This window comes from Python bivittatus, unplaced genomic scaffold (assembly GCF_059951505.1).
Source record: "Python bivittatus isolate LINGU-HERP-01145 unplaced genomic scaffold, Pbiv_v1 ctg000700_np1212, whole genome shotgun sequence".
NCBI lineage: Eukaryota > Metazoa > Chordata > Lepidosauria > Squamata > Pythonidae > Python > Python bivittatus.
The window spans coordinates 61,950,078-61,971,593 of NW_028277098.1; the positions used below are offsets into that span (position 1 = coordinate 61,950,078).

Below are 21,516 nucleotides of genomic sequence, written 5' to 3' on the forward strand. Positions count from 1 at the left end.
CCGATTACATAATGTCCACCCAAGCAGTGATTAATAGGATAATTGAATTAATTTTTTAAGAAAATCGAGCAAAAAGGAAAAAGGAAACACTGAAGAAAAGATAATCAGGTACTTAGGAAAGAGAGAAGTAAAAATGAAGTGCTTGAAACAATGCAGCACAATTCTTGTCCATCAAAGCCAGTAAACAATGCCATGACTATCACAGGCAGAGAACGGCAAATAGGAAATTAACTACAGCAAATAATTCTCTTTTGGCAAGATGGCTTTCCTATACTTAAGATCACCCTCTTGTACTGAAAGAATTCTGTGTTTTTACAATCAATACAAGGCCAGTAGGATTATATGAAACCAATACATTAATTACATGTGTTTCCATATGCACTAATCTCTTAGAGTACCCCAACGTCCTCACTGATCTCTCTCCATTATTAATAGCCTGCCAATGGTGCTGTAAGGGTGGGTCAGAGGCAATGGATGGCAAATGATGGGTGGAGTCTTTTACAGCTTTCTTCCCATTGCCTACTCCAGTTAATTCTCACAGATAAGTGAAGATATCTCAGATTTACTGTTTGTATGACTGGATATTGGTGGAAGCTGTCTGACAGGAGCACATGGGACCATTCACCTTTTTGCAGTTCACCCTGAGGGCTGTGTTCATGGAGAGAGAAAGACCCCATCTGGGAGCAGCATTAAGTTTCACTACTTTGGGGACTATTTGCGGTGACAGAATCATTAGGAGAAGGGAGTAAATGAAGGAGGCAGGGTTAGATGGCATGGCTCAGAGCAGCAGAGATTTGTAATTGACCCTAGGAAGGAACTCCAGCAGGAAGAATACCACACAAATTGCACACGCCAGCTACTTGTGACAGATGTTACCATACATATCCCATCAGTGTTGACAGAAAAGCTAAGTACCACATTTCTGAAGGATCCTTGTAACAATTAAATGCAATCAAGAGTGTGAAAAAGAGGACAGATTTCCGAGACCATACACTGCTTTCCAGGGCCTATTTTCATATTTTCGCTATATTTATAATTCATTCTTCCTCTACAAAGCTCAATATTTTTTTTCTCTACTACCATTTTTATCCATACCACATAGCTTCATGAAAAAAATTAGCAGGAAGATAGTGAATGACTCACCCAAGGAGATTCATAGGGATTTGAATTTGTGACTCCTGTTTTAGTGTAAATCAGTGTGCTATACTGAAGTTAAATACAATATCTATCATCCATAACAAGCATTGTTTCTCTGTTGATTGTGAATGGTAGCAGGTGCAGTCCAACTCATTTGCAGAACATCATATTTGGGGAAATTGTTCTAACCACTATATCATTCTAGCTGTATTTGTATACCCGTATGCCCATATTAGCATGCAGTAGATAGTATACTTTAATAAGATATGGAAGGCTGCAAACTATAGGTAGTCCTTGGATTACCACAGCAGTTGGGACTAAAATTTCCATTGATAAGCGATACAGTTGTAAAGCACGAGGTCACATGACTACAGCACTTAGCGATGGCAGTCCCACGCAGTCATTAAGCACAGACTCACATGACCATGACATGGGAAGAGGCGGGAGTCCCAGGCAAGCAGGCCAGCAGGCAACAGCTACAGGTGGGTGGGCAGGAGCTGTAAGTGGGCACTATAGAGCGTGGGTGGGCAGGGGCCACAGGTGGATGCTACGATGCACAGGCAGGTGGGCAAAAAAGTGACAGGAGCAGGAGTGACTTGCAGGAGCAACCTCCGACTTCCTGATGGCTTCCCCATTGATTTTGCTTGTGGGAAGCCAGCAGGGAACATCAGAAATTGTGATCCCATGACTGTGGCATGCTGTGACATCATACTCACAAGCTGAGTGCCAAGCACCTGGATTGCAATCATGTAACTGCAGGGATGCTGCAACAACTGGACTGGTCACAAGTCCCCCTCTTTCAGTGCCATTGTAACTTTGAACGGTCACTGTATGAGTGGTCATACCCCAAGGATTACCTGTACAGGAACACTGAAAACTGAATGTAGACAATTTTCTCCTTTTATATACAGTGCAAATATTGGAGGGTGGATAGCATTCAGCATTTTAAATTGCTTCATCACCTTTTCAATATGGTAAAGTTTACAGATTTTTACTTCTCCTCCCTTAGCCCCTTCATTGTACCTGAAAATCTTCACTCATAAAAATGAAACTTAATTACAAAAGCTGTCATTTCACTACTGTGTACTTTTGTCTAAACGTCAATAATTGTCTAGGAAAAAAAAATTGGCAATATGGCAATAAAGATGAAGTAACATCCTTAGAGACAATGCTGCTTCTGCAGAACACGGTGGGTAGCATCACCATCTCCCAGATGTTGTTGCATTTAATTCTGATCATTATAGTCCCAGTGGTTAGTGGTTATGAGAATTGAACTCAAATCCAGTTTGGAGAGCCACCAGTTCTGGACTTTTGTAGTAGAATAATCTCACTGGCTAAAAACACACAGAATGACATAAAACCACTGAAAGGAGCCAACAAAGTAGATGTGTACTAAATTGAAATAAGCTTAATTGAAGTTTAAGTGAACCTTAAAGAAAAGCTTCGAGCTCATGAAAGGGGGAGGGGGGAGCCATGAGAGAAATCTATATTTTATATGGTGGTGAATATCCTAACCAAAATACAGAAACCAAAATAAGAGAATTCTGAAGTTACAAACATATTTTTCCACAGATTACATGTCAAAAGCCAAAACAGCAACATCTTTACAAGCACAACCCCATAAAGTTTATTCAGAAATAAATCCCAATGAGTTTAATGGGACAGTATCTCCCTCTTTCTTTCTCTCTCCTTCTCAGCTATGTATGATCTGCAGCCTTTGAAACTTACATCCTCATTGGGGCAGAGATGAAAATAAGGCTAAAGTAGGCTTTGGGCCAACCTGAACAAAGGCCTATAGCTCCACAGTGCCTTTTCACTGGTAGCATAGAAGATGCCCATCTGGAAATATCCAGAATTACAAAGAAAACTGATCATGCTATAATGTACCCAGAGTCCCCAATGTGGCTACAGGGGTAACAGTTTGCCCACTGACATGTTCCTTGCTATGTGCCAAGCTGCTTGCCCTACCAATCTTTTTTTAGATTTTTAACTTTAAAAAATGGATGGGAAATTAGTCTGTTGCAAAACAAAGCACCAGCCTCAAGCATAACCTGCATTTCCAACCACGCCATGTCAGGAGCAATCTTAGAAAATAAAATGGCAGATGTCAGCTGCCCAGTATTTTGTTTGCCTTCTGTTATATGGTGTTTTGTGACTGTCCACACACACCATTAAGTCCATTTTGTGAGAATACTGTAACATGCTCTCAAGTTCTAAATGTGCCTAATGGCTCCCAAAGGTCCGGGCCCTTGGGGAGAACATACAAGTCTACAGGGCAATCCCACTTGGCATACGGGATACTGTTCTGGTCCCCAGACATCAAAATAGGAAATGGTAAAGCTGGAAAATAGGCAGGTTTTTTTTAAACAAAAGCATCCAAAATGATCAAGGAGTCATCTATTTTTAGCTCAGAAGAAATTCAGGCCAGAAAAAAGGGCGTAGCTCACAATGCAGAGTCAGCCCGTGGAATTCATAGCTATATGTAGTGATGGCCACCAAATCTGGCAGCTTTATGGATTGCTTCCAGTATCACATGCAGGATGTATCTTGATCCTTAGTGCTGCTGCTGCTGCCGTTCTCCATTCTTGCTGGGAACTTTCTGCTGCAACTGGGCCCTCAGAGAAACAATGTTTGTTTGTTTGTTTGTTTGTTAACAAATTTGTGAAGCTGCCCATCAACCAAGGGAACTCTAGGGACCCCTGAATTTAACACAGACCATATCATCATACTTCACTGAATTCCCACAGAAATGAAATTTTGTATGTAAAATTGACAGAATTACAGTTTAACTTTAATTTCAAATAAATTCAAATGCAGTATTTTTAATAGCTACTTTAAACAAATGTCCACAGTTTAGTAATAAGGTGCTAAATTAAAGGTTTTATAGGGCTTTTCTGAAACACCTGCGGATTTATAACTTCTGGAATTTAAAAAATGGAGTACGATCACATTTTATTAGAACATTCAGAATGAAAAGTTGCTTGTATATTTTTATTTCCCAGAATCAGATTCCAGAACTGATTTATCCCATTATCATCTCTTTGCTCTGAAGAAATTCAATCCCACTTGCTGAAAACAAATACATTTTTTTTTTTGGAAAAAAAAAAAAGACAAGGAATAAAGCTTCTCTTCAGTTGTTTGGAGATGATATGCAATACATGTCCATTGTGTTCTTATGCATTTTGGTTTTTACATTTCTAATGAAAAACCTTTTTTAAAAAAGTGGCCATATTAAAAAAATCTTCTAGATATTTTATAGGGGACATTTTCCCCACATCGTTGTTGGTGGTCAGTCAGCATGGGCTAAGGCATAGTAGACATCATGCATATAATGTAAAGATCAAATGTGAGTCTCAAAATGAGAGTAGTCATTGAACAGTTTTTCACATGCCTATTTCCCAGAAAGATAACAGAAGGCTTTCTTTTTAAATGTAGGCCTTCTTTTCCCATTAATACAGTCCTGAGAGAAGGTGAAGCCGAAGTTCAAATAAATGTGGGTCAAGCAGTGTGACAACACTTTTAAACACATAAGTAAATCTCCAATAGAATGCTGAAACAGAAGAAATGTCATGTTTTGGAATGATTGAGTTAAAAATCTAATCCTAAACTTCAACCCAACTGAAATCTTGTAACATGACTTAGAGAGATCAGTTCAGCTCCAAAATATCAGTGAGGTGAAGTGGTTTTGTAAAGTGGAATGGGCCAAAATACCACAGAAGCCAATGGATGAGACTGATCAATAGGTACAGGAAACCTTTGGTTGAAATCACCGCAGCTAAAGAAGGTCCTATCGGTTACTAAATCTAGAGCTTCACACATTTTTTCCAACAAAGAAAGTGAATGCTGGCTTAATGTGTTCAATAAGGCCAGAACACAGTACCAAGATAAGTTTGTTGTTTGTTTAACAAGAATCTGTTGATTTTATGTACAGGATTTAAATGCAGCTCAGATCACACTGTAGGTGACAGTACTGCAGGGTTATAGAAAGTTTTAGAGTTCACAAACTTTCTTTCATCATGTAACATGTCAGCAGAATGTTAAGAAAGCCTCCTATTAATATCTGCTGTTATTACAGATATTATGAATCACAAAAAAGCTAGTCATAAATGACATCCTTGGATCATCTATCCATTGGGAGTTGACAAGCATTCTTTCAACGCTCGATTTTCTAGGCAACAAAGCAGCATTTCCTGTCAGCCAGGCACTTTGGCACCAGCCTCATCCACTCTCCAACTGCAGTGCATATTCTGAACTGAAAACAAGCAAACACCATCCCACCCTTTCCTAAAATTAGTTTTTCAAAAGAATAAGAGAGAATGGGAGAAATTCTCTTCTTCTAAATCTACAACCTTGCATGTTTAATAAAGCTTTATAGAAAGGCCTGATACAAATGAAAATTCTTGCTTTACCCAATCTATTGTCTTCCCCATATCTTGTACTATAATTTTCATCATGGCAGGGCTGGATGGGAATGGAGATGGTATACAAAGGACAACAGATTGGGGGAAGATATGAATTGAGAATATTCTTTGTCAATGACCAAGTGGGAAGAGAGGACACTGAAAATCTATTAGTTTCCTCCATCACTGGAAAGACAGAGGTGCACAGGTAGTCCTTGTTTAGTGACCACAACTGGGACCGGCAACTCTGTCATTAATAGAAGCAGTCACTAAGTGAAAAATCATGTGATTGCAACTATGTTTACAGTTTTACTTCAGTTATCCTTTGCTTTACAGCATCAGAAGGATATGACCCCAATAGCCGGATGAGCCCACATGGCAGGGAAGGTTTCTGGCACTCAACTCACAAGGAAGCTGGGTAAAAGGGGAAATCTTATAGCCCTTTTTTCCCACTCCCCTGCCCTTTGGAATGCTCACTCTGGGCACTGGGATAATTAGCAAGAAGAGAATTGATGTTTGTATTTACATTCATTGGAGAGGAAGGGATTACAAGAGAGTAAGTAGACACACAATGGGGAATACACATCAAAAGGAATGCAGTAGTGCCAGCTGTTTGCCCAGCATGCTCAGAGCTGTCAGCTGCTTAGGAGGCAAACAAGAGCCTTTAAATTGTGAAACTGATTAGGGTCTTGTCAATTTCAGGCAGCAGCTGCCAGCCCAGGAATGTTCTAATCAACTAATAAGGTCACAGAGCTGAGCTTGTTAACTTATGGTTTGCACTTTTTAGGGAGGCACTAGGCTGGGGAGAAAAGAAGCTTTGGAAGAGATTTTTTTTTTTTGGCAATCTCTTCGCTCTTCCAGGAGGGGGAAAAGAAAGAAAAAAAATGGGTTAGGCACAGGGCATGTGTGCCAGCTGATTGTAATGGCGAATGTGACTGAGAGAGATGCTGCAAAGGTTGTAAATGTAGATTTTGGTCACAAAGTTACTTTTTCATCAGTATTGTAACTGCAAACAGTCACTGTCTGAGGCAGTTGCTAAATGTGGACTTTCTCCTCTAACTAGATTATAGCTTGTGCCTTGATTGTATATATTACATGCACACATTGGCTTACCAGATGGCAAAAGTTAGTGTTTAAAGTTTGGGAAGACAAGTAGATAAAGCCTTAATGAAATTCAGAATCCCCATCTGAAGACCTGCCCATATTTTAGGGAGAAAGTCCAGATACCCAGAAATTTCTTCAATTCATTACATTTTGAATAGCTGTTTAAAAGCACTCTGAATCATAATCAATCAAAAGATCAACTTGATTTTTTGGTTTTTTTTCCCCTGGAGCATTGTATCTAAATATTTAAACTTGTATATCTCTGCATTTGGATGTCTTCTGTTTCCTCTATCTTATGCCTTCTTCTCTAACCTGCTTCCAATTTTTAATCAAATCATTGCTTCTGCATCATCTTTTAAAAGCAGTAGCCAAGAAGATCACTGCAAAAAGGTAAGAGTGCCAGGCCTGTTTGCTCTTCTGTAGCAGAGCACTGATATAATATCTCTCATTTTGTTCAGAGGTGGCCCATCCGTATAATGAACATTGTGGCTATGTTCATATGTCATGATAATGCCCACTTAGCTAAGCGATGGTTTAATCAGTTAATCAAATTGCCTAGGTTCACATGATAACCTGAGTCATAAACTAACCAAGCAGGCTAGATTCACACAACACATCAGGATAACATGTAGCTTGTGAGTTTATAGTGTAGTCTATCATGTGAAGCAAGACCATGTGCCCCTTTTTATCAGCCTTAGCACTTATCCTCAGCAGTCAATACAATCTATTAAAATTCTCTTCCCTAGGATCATCTGCCCTGACGTAGGTTGTGATAATTTAGCAGTGCGGAACAGTGCTCTGCACAGGCTCAGAAACACATGCACATGCACTCTAGCATTAGAAAAGAAACATACAGCTACAGTTATATGGGGAAGTGCAACATTAAAGTCTCAGATTAAGCTCTGTATTCAGTTAGGGTGCTATTGTTGCAGCTTTTAACATACACCAGCCAAGAACATATAACGAGGGATTGTCCATCTTGCTATGAATCCTAGCAATTAGGAGCATCAGCATTGGCAAAGGAAGGGAGGAAGATGCTAATCAAAGTCCTTCAGCAAGACCTTGCTTGCAGGATGCAATTTTGAAATCAAATATTTGCTTGGCTAGAAGCAGGGTTGGAAGTCAGAATTTCTGTGCCATTTGGGCTGCTTGAGACGGGATGGGGGCAAAGATTTGCTTTATTATACTAACCATTAAACCATTTTGTTTCCCCCAAGGGCTAGAGACCGGAGGAGCCCAAGGCCATCGGGCCGAGTTCACAGAAGTGTTAAAGTGGACTGTCTCCCTGAAGTGAGAGGGTGCGAAAAGCGGCAGCAGCAGCAGCAGCAGCAGCAGCAGCAGCAGCAGCAGCAGCAGCAGCAGCAGCAGCAGCAGCAGCAGCAGCAGCAGCAGCAGCAGCAGCAGCAGCAGCAGCAGCAGCAGCAGCAGCAGCAGCTGAAGTCTATGAATTATGGATGGTGCTGCAAGTCACTCTGTTTCCAGCACTGCCTGGTGCTGGCAAATAAGGGAAAAGCAGAGTGGAAAGGGAGGGGGAATCCCCTCTCTTTAGCCCCTTGAACGCTGCTGGAGGGCGGACGCGCGCAGGGAAGAGGGAGGGGAAGGGAGGAGCACATCCTAATGCAGAGATGCTGCAGTGGCTCAGGGCGCGCACACAGAACACGGGCAGGCGGGCAGCAGCGGCGACAGTTGCAGCAGCAGCAGCAGCGGAAGGAGGAGGAGGAGGGAAAGGCTCACCTGCAGAAGGAGGACCGGCAGCAGAGGGAGAGGCGCTTGCTGCCGCCGCTGCCGCCGCCGCACCGGAGCTTCGGAGGCGCTCCTTGCCCAGACGCGCCACGCACAAACACGTGCCGATCCAGCCACTCTGCGCTCGAGGTAAGAGGGCGGGCGGCTTGTTTATTCTCGAGACTTTGCTTTCCGGAAGCCATGGAGGGTGGCAGCTAACTTTCAGCCCCCTCTTGGCGGAGCCTGTTCTCGGGAGAGAGGGAAGCCGAGTGGGCGGGCGGGTGTGGAGGAGCTGAGGGAGAGCATGACATCAGCGAAGCATCCCACGCAGGAAGAGATGGCCGGGGCGTGCTCAAGAGCCCGCTGGTGCCCAGCACTGTAGAGATGCGTCCTGGAAACGGAAAGAGGCGGCGGCGAAAGAAGGAAAAGCCAGGAGACAAGGGCGGAGGCGAAGGGAGGGTCCTGTAAAACGTGTTGCTCTGCGAGAAGCGGTGATGGAGCAGGGGAGGAAGCGAGGGCTTCCCCGTTTGGAGGCGAGACTGGGATTAGGCAAGGGGGACCTCGGAAAACCCCTTTCCCACTGGGAGAACCCAAGGATGCGCTCAGGATCCAGGCAGAGGCTCTGCCTTCCGCTCCTCGCTAAGGTTGCAAAGCCAGGGATCGCGGGCTTCTGGAATGCGCGGGTGTCCGACAAGCCCTCCTGCAGACATTTCGGGCAACTGGAACTACAGGCAGTGGCTGTGGAAGGGGTTGTGGGAAGAGGCAGTTCGTGATGAAATAAATGGCCTTTGTGCAGTGGAGTGGAGGAAAGGGCTCTAGTGCCAAATAGCCTTCCATCCATTGATTGCATGCTTATTTTGGATTTACTTATACCAGGCCTGAGCTTCTTGTGATCTACCAAGCTGAAGAGTCCATCAGGTTTATAAGGAGGCCAACCAAAAGCTAGGAAAACTGCTGGGTTTGGTACCTGGAACTTCTAAGCACCAGGGAAGGGGTGATGGTTAGGTCTAGAACCAGAAAGGGAACAACATTTGACCAATATATGAATTTGGCATGGTGGATCATAAACTCTGCAGGTCATTTGTCGATTTTCAAATTATTCATTGTCCAGATTGAAATTAGGAAGAAAGCTGCACTTTTCACCTTGAGCAACTTCTCATTTTGATCCACTGACCTGAAAGCTCTTACAGTCTTATGTACTGAAAATAATTTATCTGTCTACCATGATATCCACACATCACTTCAGCCCAAGAATACGATATTTGTATCTCTTACATTTCATGGCTTTGGAGCACTATTCTTTACAAAATCTTTTTTCAATTTCTCTCTCTTTCTCTCTGTACATCTATCTGTGCCATATAGGTGTATCCTAGTGCCTGATAATAGAACAACAGGCTTCCAAAAACTGAGATTTGCCCATTAAAGTTAGTTAAGTGGAAGAGATCCCACTGGCACAGTAGGGTCCCTCTTTTCCTTTCCTGTTGGTTACAATAGGAGGGAATTTTCCTTAGCTGGAAAAAGTAAGAGGACTTGATTGGGTCTTTCTCATGTGAAGCAGCTTTGGATCTAGAAAAGCATCATGCCAAGAAACCCATCTGTAGCTTTTCACCTATTGTATACTTCATGTATGGAGCAAAAAATATCACTGTAATGGTATTTTCTTGCTGATGCTATGAGCTCTTCTATATAGGTGGGGACTAACATAGTATCTTCCTCTGCAAGATCCTACCTTCTAATAATAAATGTAGAGAGTTGTCTTAGCATTTAAAGCGCCATAGAACTCTTATTTATTTGAAATAGGCTAACAGAAACTTGGAGGTGTGAAGGTCCGGCTAATTTGTGGATAAACCAACTGAAGTTGCTACATTTGCTTAAGCATAGCCCCAGGACTCCAAAGCTTCACAATCCCTGCTTCTGATACATGATGTACTTTACATTTTCCTTAAATCCAACTTTAGTTTTATTTATTTTAATTTGAACAGGACAATAATGTGCAAGTTTTCCATCTAGCAAATATCAGCAGGCAGGTAAATATTGCTTGCTGATAAGGCACTATAAAATAGCAACAGATTCAAAACCTCCAGGCCACTTAGAATTCATCATACATCATCCATCACACACTGTGAAAGAGCAGACTTTATTATGACATCCTCATCTTCCAAGCCAGGCTGTGCTCATTTAACTGTTAGGTTTGATCTACAGCTGTTATCCGGGTAACACTTCAGAATGAAGTGGTCTTGTGGGCTTCACCATGACACATTTCTGTTCCTCTAAGAATCACCTGTCTGGCTAGAAGCAAAGCCACTCAGTCCTTTTCCTTTACTTATGTACACGCAGCTGCTAAAAATCCTATTAAGAATGTGTAGCAAAAAGATAAGACTACTAGAAACATGCAGGAATCAGCCTGAAATATGAATTAATGTGAGCAGAATGTAGCTGCTCAATGAAAAATGCATTACATGATGGGCTAGTTAGGTAAATTCTGCTGTACAGAAGCCCTGAACCATACCTAGATACTATTGATATATACATTTTATTGGTATAACTAGTGATGATTCATTGGGATTTCAGGCAACCCAAAATACAGAGATAGGCATGTGGTACAGGGGCCATTTAGAACTGGCAAGTTATTTATTAGCGTGGCTGTTATATCTTTTAGCAAGCTTGCAACTGAGTAGGAGAAGCTTTTCCTAGCATGAAGACCTAATGACAGAAAAATCACGCCCTGAATGTAATTCTGTCAGGAAGCTCGGGTCCTATCATATATGGTTAGTTTGCTCCATTTAAAAAAGAGCATTCAAAAAACTTGCAGATTTTCAGTCATGTTAATATTCCTTTCCCTGGTGTTCCCTAATCCTCTGGTTTATACCAGAGTTGAAAATTGTTATTTTAACTTATCCTGCATACCATGAAATCCTAATTTTTAGTTTGCTCACACAATGATTTGGGGTGCATGCAATGGACTAAGCTATTTGATTTAGACTTAGCATGTTGTACAAATGCAGGCTTATTCAACAAACCCCACTTAAAAGTGGTGTAGTACATTGTGTGACCCCTTCATGAATCACTGCCTTGTCGTGGCGAAGGGGCTTGCGTAACTCAGTGAAGCCATGAGCTATACCGTGCAGGGCCACCCAAGACGGACAGGTCATGACAGAGAGTTCTGACAAAATGTGGTCCACTGGAGAAGGAAATGGCAACCCACTCCAGTATCCGTGCCAAGAAAACCCCATGGACAATGTTAAAAGGCTAAAAGATATGACGCCGGAAGATGAGCCCCTCAGGTCGGAAGGTGTCCAATATGCTACTGGGGAAGAGCGGAGGGCAATTCCAAGTAGCTCCAGAAAGAGTGAAGCGGCTGGGCCAAAGCCGAAAGGACGTTCAGCTGTGGATGTATCTGGAAGCGAAAAGAAGGTCCGATGCTGCAAAGAACAATATTGTATAGGTACCTGGAATGTAAGATCTATGAACCAAGGCAAGCTGGATGTGGTCAAGCATGAGATGACAAGACTGAACATCGACATCTTGGGAATCAGCGAACTGAAATGGACGGGAATGGGTGAATTTAATTCGGGTGACCATTATATCTACTACTGTGGGCAAGAAACCCTTAGAAGAAATGGAGTTGCAATCATAGTCAATAAGAGAGTCGGAAAGGCAGTAATGGGGTACAACCTCAAAAACGACAGAATGATCTCAGTGCGTATCCAAGGCAAACCATTCAATATCACAGTCATCCAAGTCTATGCCCCAACCACTGATGCTGAAGAAGCTGAGGTTGACCGCTTCTATGAAGACCTACAACATCTTCTAGAACTAGCACCAAAAAAAGATGTCCTTTTCATCATAGGGGATTGGAATGCTAAAGTAGGAAGTCAAGGAGTAATCGGAATAACAGGCAAGTTTGGCCTTGGAGTACAAAATGAAGCAGGGCAAAGGCTAATAGAGTTCTGTCAAGAGAACAAGCTAGTCATAGCAAACACTCTTTTCCAACAACACAAGAGACGACTCTACACATGGACATCACCAGATGGTCAAAACCGAAACCAGATTGATTACATACTTTGCAGCCAAAGATGGAGAAGCTCTATACAGACAGCAAAAACAAGACCAGGAGCTGACTGTGGCTCAGATCATGAGCTTCTTACTGCAAAATTTAGGCTTAAATTGAAGAATGTAGGGAAAACCACTAGACCACTCAGGTATGACTTAGATCATATTCCTTGTGAGTACACAGTGAAGGTGATGAATAGATTTAGAGGATTAGATTTGGTAGACAGAGTGCCTGAAGAACTATGGACGGAGGTCCGTAACATTGTACAGGAGGCAGCAACTAAAACCATCCCAAAGAAAAAGAAATGCAAGAAAGCAAAATGGCTGTCTGATGAGGCTTTACAAATAGCTGTGGAAAGAAGGAATGCGAAAAGCAAGGGTGAAAGGGAAAGATATAAGCAACTGAATGCAGATTTCCAGAGAATAGCAAGGAGAGATAAGAAAGCCTTCTTAAATGAACAATGCAAAGAAATTGAGGAAAACAATAGAATGGGGAAGACTAGAGATCTCTTCAAGAAAATTGGAGATATGAAAGGAACGTTTAGTGCAAAGATGGGCATGATAAAGGACAAAAAAGGCAGGGACCTAACAGAAGCAGAAGAGATTAAGAAGAGGTGGCAAGAATACACAGAAGAACTATACAAGAAAGATCTTAATGTCCCTGATGTCCACGCTGGTGTGATCGCTGACCTTGAGCCAGACATCCTAGAGAGTGAAGTCAAGTGGGCCTTAGGAAGCATTGCTAACAACAAAGCTAGTGGAGATGACAGTATTCCAGCTGAGTTATTTAAAATACTAAAAGACGATGGTGTTAAAGTGCTGCACTCAATATGCCAGCAAGTTTGGAAAACGCAACAGTGGCCACGGGATTGGAAAAGGTCAGTTTACGTTCCAATTCCAAAGAAGGGCAATGCCAAAGAATGCTCAAACTATCGCACAATTGCACTCATTTCACATGCTAGCAAGGTTATGCTCAAAATCCTACAAGCTAGGCTTCAGCAATACATGAACCGAGAACTACCGGATGTACAAGCTGGGTTTCGAAGAGGCAGAGGAACTAGAGATCAAATCGCCAACATTCGCTGGATCATGGAGAAAGCACGAGAGTTCCAGAAAAATATCTACTTCTGCTTCATTGACTATGCAAAAGCCTTTGATTGTGTGGATCACAACAAACTGTGGCAAATTCTTAAAGAGATGGGAGTACCAGACCACCTTACCTGTCTCCTGAGAAATCTGTATGCAGGCCAAGAAGCAACAGTTAGAACCAGTCACGGAACAACCGATTGGTTCAAAATAGGGAAAGGTGTACGACAAGGCTGTATACTGTCACCCTGCTTATTTAACCTATATGCAGAGTACATCATGAGAAATGCCAGGCTGGAAGAATCACAAGCCGGAATTAAGATTGCAGGGAGAATCATCAACAACCTCAGATATGCAGACGATACCACCCTAATGGCAGAAAGTGAAGAAGAACTAAAGAGCCTCTTGATGAGGGTGAAAGAGGAGAGTGCGAAAGCTGGTTTGAAACTCAACATTAAAAAAACTAAGATCATGGCATCTGGACCCATCAATTCCTGGCAAATAGAAGGGGTAGAAATGGAAGCAGTAACAGACTTCATTTATTTGGGCTCCAAGATCACCGCAGATGGAGACTGCAGCCATGAAATTAAAAGACGCTTGCTCCTTGGGAGGAAAGCTATGGCAAGCCTAGATAGCATATTAAAAAGCAGAGACGTCACCTTGCCGACAAAGATCCGCATAGTCAAAGCTATGGTTTTTCCAGTAGTAATGTATGGCTGTGAGAGCTGGACCATAAAGAAGGCGGAGCGCCGAAGAATTGATGCCTTTGAACTGTGGTGCTGGAGAAGACTCTTGAGAGTCCCCTGGACTGCTAGGAGGTCAAACCAGTCAATCTTAAAGGAAATCAACCCTGATTGCTCATTGGAAGGATCGATAATGAAGCTCAAGCTCAGATACTTTGGTCACCTAATGCGAAGAGAGGACTCTTTGGAAAAGACCCTGATGCTGGGAAAGATTGAAGGCAAAAGGAGAAGAGGACGGCAGAGGATGAGATGGTTAGATAGCATCACTGAAGCAATGAGCATGAAACTGAGCAAACTCAGGGAGGCAGTGAAGGACCGGAAGGCCTGGCGCAGTATGGTTCATGGGGTCACGGAGAGTCGGACACGACTTAACGACTAAACAACAACACATTGTGTGAGCCCATTAGCTTTCTACCCTTAATTATGTTTGCTTAGCTGTTAAAGGGAAATGGGTGAGTTTGGTAGGAATTAATCTGTTATGACTGTGTTTAGGGTCTAGTTGAAAGAGCAAAAGAAGACAATAATGAGCAAAGCATAGCAAGGGGTCATGTTTGATGGAAGCTTAAGAATCTGGGCAGTAAAAACCCACAGGACCACTAATGGCAACAAAGAGACATAGAAAACTAACACTGTGGAACCATCTAGTGCAGACTTTTGTAGCTCAGTTCTGAGAACCCTAACCTAGATAGTATAATACATATACAGTTTGATACCATTAAGGAAGATTCTCAAAATCAAGATTCATTTGGATGAATCCATGATTAGAAAGCTGCTAGCATGTGGATAAGCCCTAAGCTAGCTGTCCCCAACCTCATGCCATCTAGGCTTTGGATCTGTTAGTTGGAGAGTATAAGAGATCATGCAACAAATCTAAAAGGTACCACTTTAGAGAAGTTAGTCCAAGCAATCAATAGTACCTGCTATCACTTGTGGAATATAAAAACATGGTTTCTCTGTAGAGACTGGATCTGGCTGCACTTCTTTTTCTTGAAATTGCTAGAAACTATACTTTACATGGAACCAAATGATCCCATCTGCTTTGCACTTATTGTGAAAATCACAGCTTTCTTCTCTAATTTGATAGGGATGTATTCCAATTATTTCTAAGCATTGTATTTGTTTAGCAGAAAGTAGTCCAGGTTGGAGAGATTTTATGGGAGAAAGACATACTACTGAGTCCTTTAACAAGGACAGTTCTGTATTTCATGGAATATAACAATTTGTCCCACAGAAGTGTCAAAGTCAAAACATGGTTGCACTTTGGTGAAACCTCAGCCTAGTGGGACCATGCTATTCATAAACACATGCAACTTAAATAAAGTATACTTCAGATCTTGCTTGCTTCTGTGTTCAGATTTTGAGGCCAGGTGTGGAGAAAAGCTCTCACCTAAAAAAAAGTTTCTGAAGATCCATAAGACAGGAAAAGACATCCCAAACCAAATGTCAAAGCATGATTAACTCATGTGCTGAAGTTTAGTCAGGGGAGTGGACAGTTCCTTTGAAAAGGGATTCTAGAGGAATCTTTGCTTCACTGTGAACCAAAAGAAAGCATGACACTTTCCACTCCACCTCTTGCTTTTCAGCCCCAAATCTCTTTCCAGAAGTATTGACTTGCTTGTATGCCATTTTCGGTCTGCCCTTTCTGGAGATGTGATACTCTATGGAAGGAAATTAAATCAAGGAAAGTGATAGAGTGGTCATGTAGTAGAAACATAGGGGACTGCATTATATTGTTGAATTAGGATCCAGTGGGGGCATTATACCTATTAACAGCTCCCAAATTATCAAAGCAAAACAATATTTATTCATATTGTCAAAATATTTTCAATACAGTAGTATGTACTTAGAACTGTGGATGCTCTCAGATAACAAGCATGGATAGTGTGTCTGTAGCTTCCCTGAATATGAATGCAAAGAAGAAACAACTTCAACAGCAGCCATCTGTCTAAGCTTGGTGATCATCAGAGGTCTTGAAAAGGAGATTAATTTTCTAATTCTCATTTTTTTCTCTTTTCTCCATAAATTGTTTTTTATAGTTTTATCTGGTATTTGAAATGGCAAATGCCTCATTGTTGTCTTAGCTGTTACTTCACTATTTGTGTTAGGGATATGCAGAGAAATTGGATTTGAAAGCAATTCAGATGAATTTCCAGACTGAACTGATCTTCCAAATTTCTCTCTCTTTTCTCATGGCCCTTGTCCAATTACATGTCCAGGCTAAACACAGGAAGTCTTGAGGGGAAAAAATAGGGGTGGAGCTTTTCTTCCTAACCCATCATATCTCAACACCTGGCTGTAAAGTTCTAGATCAAGCAGAAAGGACGTGCCCCAAAGGCATTTAATAGTGTCTATGGGGGCCCCAGGAAAATGTAGGCCCGGTGCAAAAGAGTTTGGTTTTCTCTCCAGCTTCTCCCATGCTTGGTTCTGATGTTAATTATATGTAGTTATTTGGAGAGAAGACTTGCTGAACTGGCTTCCTTCTGAAGACACAGCAGACCTGACTTCCTGTGAAACAGGCTCGGATTATCAGAGAATACATTCCAGAAAGTGCAGTATATTGGGAGGCCTCTGCAATGTGACCTATTATTGTGACTTATTATTGCATAATGCTCCTTCCTGGCTGGCACTCTGTCCTGCCCCACTCACCTACAGCGTCCAAGTTGTTTGTTCTTTCACCAATCCAGGGGTGTCCTCAGGGCATGGTCAAAAATGTCAAAACGATAGTTGTGATGGTGCAATTGAAGCTTTGCCTGGTTTTTACGTGCACTGCCATCTTGACTTTTTTGACTATACCCTGCAGACACTCCTGCACCAATCAATCCCTTTATTTGATGTTGAATGTGACTGCATCGCATTCTATATTCTCCTGTCATTCCTGGAGAGTACATAAAGTCTGTCATGCCTTCCTTATTTCTTTTCCTTCATCCCTCTTTTGCTCTTTATTCACTGTTCTTGCTTTTTAGAGTGTCTCTGTCTTCCTGTTCTCATTCAAACAAATTTTCCTAAATTAATTGTTTCATGCTCCTTTCTATTCCATCATCTTCTCACTACCCACAAACTATCTCACCCACTTACTACAGCAACAGCAATCCATGTCTCAAATAATCTTAATCTTTATTTATTTACCAAACTGATCCTTTTCACTGTTATTTTAAAACATTACTTGTAGGGAACAGCAGAAAGAAATAATATAAATTTTGAAAGTGATATATTTAGAACGAGTTATAAAAAGTAGCATTTCATTAATAAAAACATTTGCTTCTCTTTCTATTGATTTAAAAAAATCTAAAATTGGGGGAGCAGTGGTGTCAGAAATGTTCTTAGTCAGATGGATCCTAACCCTATCTTAACACATCAAGTCATATTCATTCTCTGAGAATAAATCTTTTCCAGTCACTATGTCTGATTGGTTTTATTGACCTTTTTTTGTATCTTGTACACAATCTGAGTTTATCTTCAGTTTTATTTAATAACAGAAACAGTCTCCTTCCCCTGTCCATCCCCTTATATTGCCCTAGAGTGAAAATGGATCCAAGTAAGAGCTAGATTTTATAATTTGAATACAGGAGATCATGGCAATCCCATGGCTTCAACCTCAGTCAACCCCATCTCCTTTTTTCCCCTTTGATTATCATCTTGTCAAATTAAGGGCGGTAGAGAATTGGAAAGGTTCCATGTTTCTTTGTGACCTTGAGGTGACCAATAAAGGCATTATCCTACTATGAATGTTGTAATTTTCTTGAAGGTACTGTGCTTTAAAACTGCCTTTACAGCCTTAAAAAAGCTGAATGTTCCATGGCCTTTAAGAAGGGAAGCCAATAGACATTAATCAGTATCTGATTTTTATCAGCAGTCAGCTTCCATTAAGAAAATAAAAAAATCAGTGATCTGCAGCATACAATAAGCAGAGCCAAAGATAAATCACTGGTGCATCTTTGAACTATTTGATCTCCAAAAACAAGTAGGAGAGTTAAACAGCTTTTGGTTCTGCTCTTCCAGCCAAAAAGTAAGAAAATCTGTTACCATAAGTTTCCAAATGGCAAACAGCAGCTGAGGACCCTGCAAGAAAGGAAAGGAAATGGTTAGTATAGCATCAAATAAGCCAAGAGCACTGAGGCTTTACTGCTTTTTATTCCCAGCTGCATTATAATACAACTGCCTTCTACATGCTTATGAACTAAATATCTGTGGAGTCCTTGGGGTTCTCTGAGTTTGGTTCTTTTCTTGCAAACGTTTCATTACCAGGCTAGGTAACATCTTCAGTGCACCTAGCCGGGTAATGAAACATTTGCAAGAAAAGAACCAAGCTCAAAGAACCCCAAGGACTCCACAGTTCAACCCTGAGCTACACATATTCGCCTCTATTGGAACTAAATATCCTTTCACTGTTCTATCTCACACTTACAGGGAATAAGAGAGAGAACAATCAAGAGGCCAAGGTTGAGAATATATAAGTCAGTCCTCACAAAGTCACTAAGCAAAAGTATGATCCAGTCCAGGCTGAAAGGTTGTTGTTGTTGTTGTTGTTCAGTCATTAAGTTGTGTCCAACTCTTCATGACCACATGAATCATATCGCGCCAGGCCTTCCTGTCCTTCACTGCCTCCTGGAGTTTGCTTAATTTCATGTTCATTGCGTTGGTGATGCTATCTAACCATCTCATCCTCTGCCGTCCCCTTCTCCTTTTGCCTTCCATTTTTCCCAGCATCAGGGTCTTTTCCAAAAAGTCCTCTCTTTGCATTAGGTGGCCAAAGTATCTGAGCTTGAGCTTCAGTATCAATCCTTCCAATGGGCAGTCAGGGTTGATTTCCTTTAGGATTGACTGGTTGGACCTTCTAGCAGTCCAAGGGACTCCTGAGAGTCTTCTCCAGCACCGCAATTCAAAGGCATCAATTCTTCGGCGCTCAGCCTTCCTTATGGTCCAGCTCTCACAGCCATACATTGGTACTGGAAAAACCATAGCTTTGATTATGCGGATCTTTGTTAGCAAGGTGAGGTCTCTGCTTTTTAATATGCTGTCTAGGTTTGCCATAGCTTTCCTCCCAAAGAGCAAGCATCTTTTAATTTCATGGCTGCAGTCTCCATCTGCGGTGATCTTGGAGCCCTAATAAATAAAGTCTGTTACTGCTTCCATTTCTAGCCCTTCTATTTGCCAGGAATTAATGGGTCCAGATGCCATGATCTTAGTTTTTTTAATGTTGAGTTTCAACCCAGCTTTTGCAATCTCCTCTTTCACCCTCATCAAGAGGCTCTTTAGTTCTTTCTCACTTTCTGCCATTAGGGTGGTATTGTCTGCATATCTGAGGTTGTTGATGTTTCTCCCTGCAATCTTAATTCCAGCTTGTGATTCATCCAGCCTGGCATTTCTCATGATGTAGTCTGCATATAGGTTAAATAAGCAGGGTGACAGTATACAGCCTTGTCATACTCCTTTCCCTATTTTGAACCTATCAGTTGTTCCAATCAGAGATAAGTTCAGCAGAAAGATTAGTTGAGATGCAGTGGAGGGTTAAGAAATCCAGGTAAGCAAGGTGGACTGTCACAGATGTTGTTTTTAACAAGTAGAGAATTGTCTATGTGTGTTTTTGCACTTTGACCTAATTCAGCCAGTGTTCCTTAGTATTCAGCATGGCAGCCACTCTCAAGGAAGCTGTTACTCTCAAAGGACCTAGGATGGCAACTGAGTGCTCTGCTTAACTCACTGTTTTACCTGATGGTGTATGCTGGGGAATTCTGGGAGTTGAAGTCCACATGTCTTAAAGTTGCCAAGGTTGAGAAACCCTGCCTTAGAGGCTAGGGGGTCAGTCAAGGAGCTTGAACAAAAGAGTCCATAAAGGTAGTAATAGAAGGATTCATTTTAGGTTCAACTCAAATGCTTAATCTCCAGTCAAGGGTGGGCAAGGGGAGGAGAGAGTTACTGTGAGTTTTGTGTCTGTGCTTTCTACCAGGGTTGTTCTTCTTTTGAGTCTGAGCTAATCACAGCATCATCCTTCAAATGCAGCCCATCGGCCAAATATTCCAAATGACCAAGAATAATATGCGGTCTTCCTGATTATAATTTCTTTCATACATACTTTGTTCAGAATCTATTCTGTTAAACATGTCATTTGCATTGTCAAATCCATGTGATACTCATTGCAAAACATATTTTCTATCTACTAATTCCATGACATTGTTAGTTTGGTAAACCACAACTATGTCCCGAGCAACACCTGGCGCACTTCACATTTAAATGGTCGGTAGCATAAGTCCTGTTGATGATAGCCCAATATGATCTCTCAATAGTTACACTTGGTATTGAGTTGTTTTGAATGCCCTCCTATATTCTGGCTACAAAAGTAGGAATTAACATTTTAGAAATTAATTTATAAGAGAAGCCACTTCAATGTTTTCTGGAATACATGGACTTGAATTACATATAATCTCATCATATGGAATATTTTCAGAGAGGAAATAACAGGATATCTCAAAGCCTAATGTGAATTACAGTATGGAGATGTGTATTAGTTACATCCACACAAAGTCTGTGCTTGATTCTTTGCTCAAAAATAGGCTTGATTTCGCAATTACTTTGCTTAATCCCAACTGATCTTGCAGATAGGTCCTAGACTGACTTTCATCTCATGTTAAAATCTGTGATGTGTTTTAATGGTACGCCTTTACTGTGGATCACATGTTCTAGGTGTGATTTCATTTCCATGATTATGGGCTTAAAAAGATACTTTTCAGAAAGGCATAACAGAATTGCCATTACATCTTTCTTTCTTATTGTGAATTCCAGCCTTCCTCTTCTTGTGCATCTGAGCACTGCAGAGGTTTATCCTTGTTACTCAACTATTTATAGTTTTATAAGAATTTGTCCACTTATGGAATGGTATTGCACTCTGAGTTCCCCAATCATCTCTGTTACTGTCTTGATCATTCTACAGATCAGCATTAAGTATGAATTGCAGACCATGGAGGTCAGGATATTTGTATGATTTCTTAGAAGGAAGACAGTAATGATATGGGAAGACTTTTAACTCCAACTTTTTTTCCTGTCAATGGATAAAAAAGAATGTCCAGATTAACTGTTGCTATATCAATATAGAACTAAAGTAACAACACTACAGATTTAAAAATACAATAACTTTGATATCTGTTAGAAGGGCTGCAGCATTATTTTCATGACTCTATTCATGGATTCATCTGCTGGATTCAACAGGGCACTCTCTTCTCTGAACAGATGAAAGACCATTAAGTCAGTTTGATAAATTAATCACTTTTATGCCA

General features: G+C 41.3%; 2 protein-coding genes across 3 annotated transcripts in view; one reads left to right on the forward strand and one right to left on the reverse strand.

The window, feature by feature from the left end:
* Positions 1–8,625, reverse strand: part of LOC148214225 (uncharacterized) — a 102,566-nt gene extending 93,941 nt beyond the window's left edge. For both annotated transcript variants that reach the window (XM_088154178.1, XM_088154177.1), the window contains exon 1: positions 8,376–8,625. In XM_088154178.1, the coding sequence (XP_088010304.1) occupies positions 8,376–8,566 (191 nt within the window). In that variant the 5' untranslated portion in view covers positions 8,567–8,625. The remainder of the gene's footprint in view (positions 1–8,375) is intronic.
* The window catches only part of CNTN2 (contactin 2), a 62,793-nt gene continuing 49,667 nt past the window's right edge, over positions 8,391–21,516 (forward strand). Inside the window, exon 1 of the mRNA XM_007422724.4 lies at positions 8,391–8,513. The gene's annotated coding sequence lies outside the window, so the exon portion shown is untranslated. The remainder of the gene's footprint in view (positions 8,514–21,516) is intronic.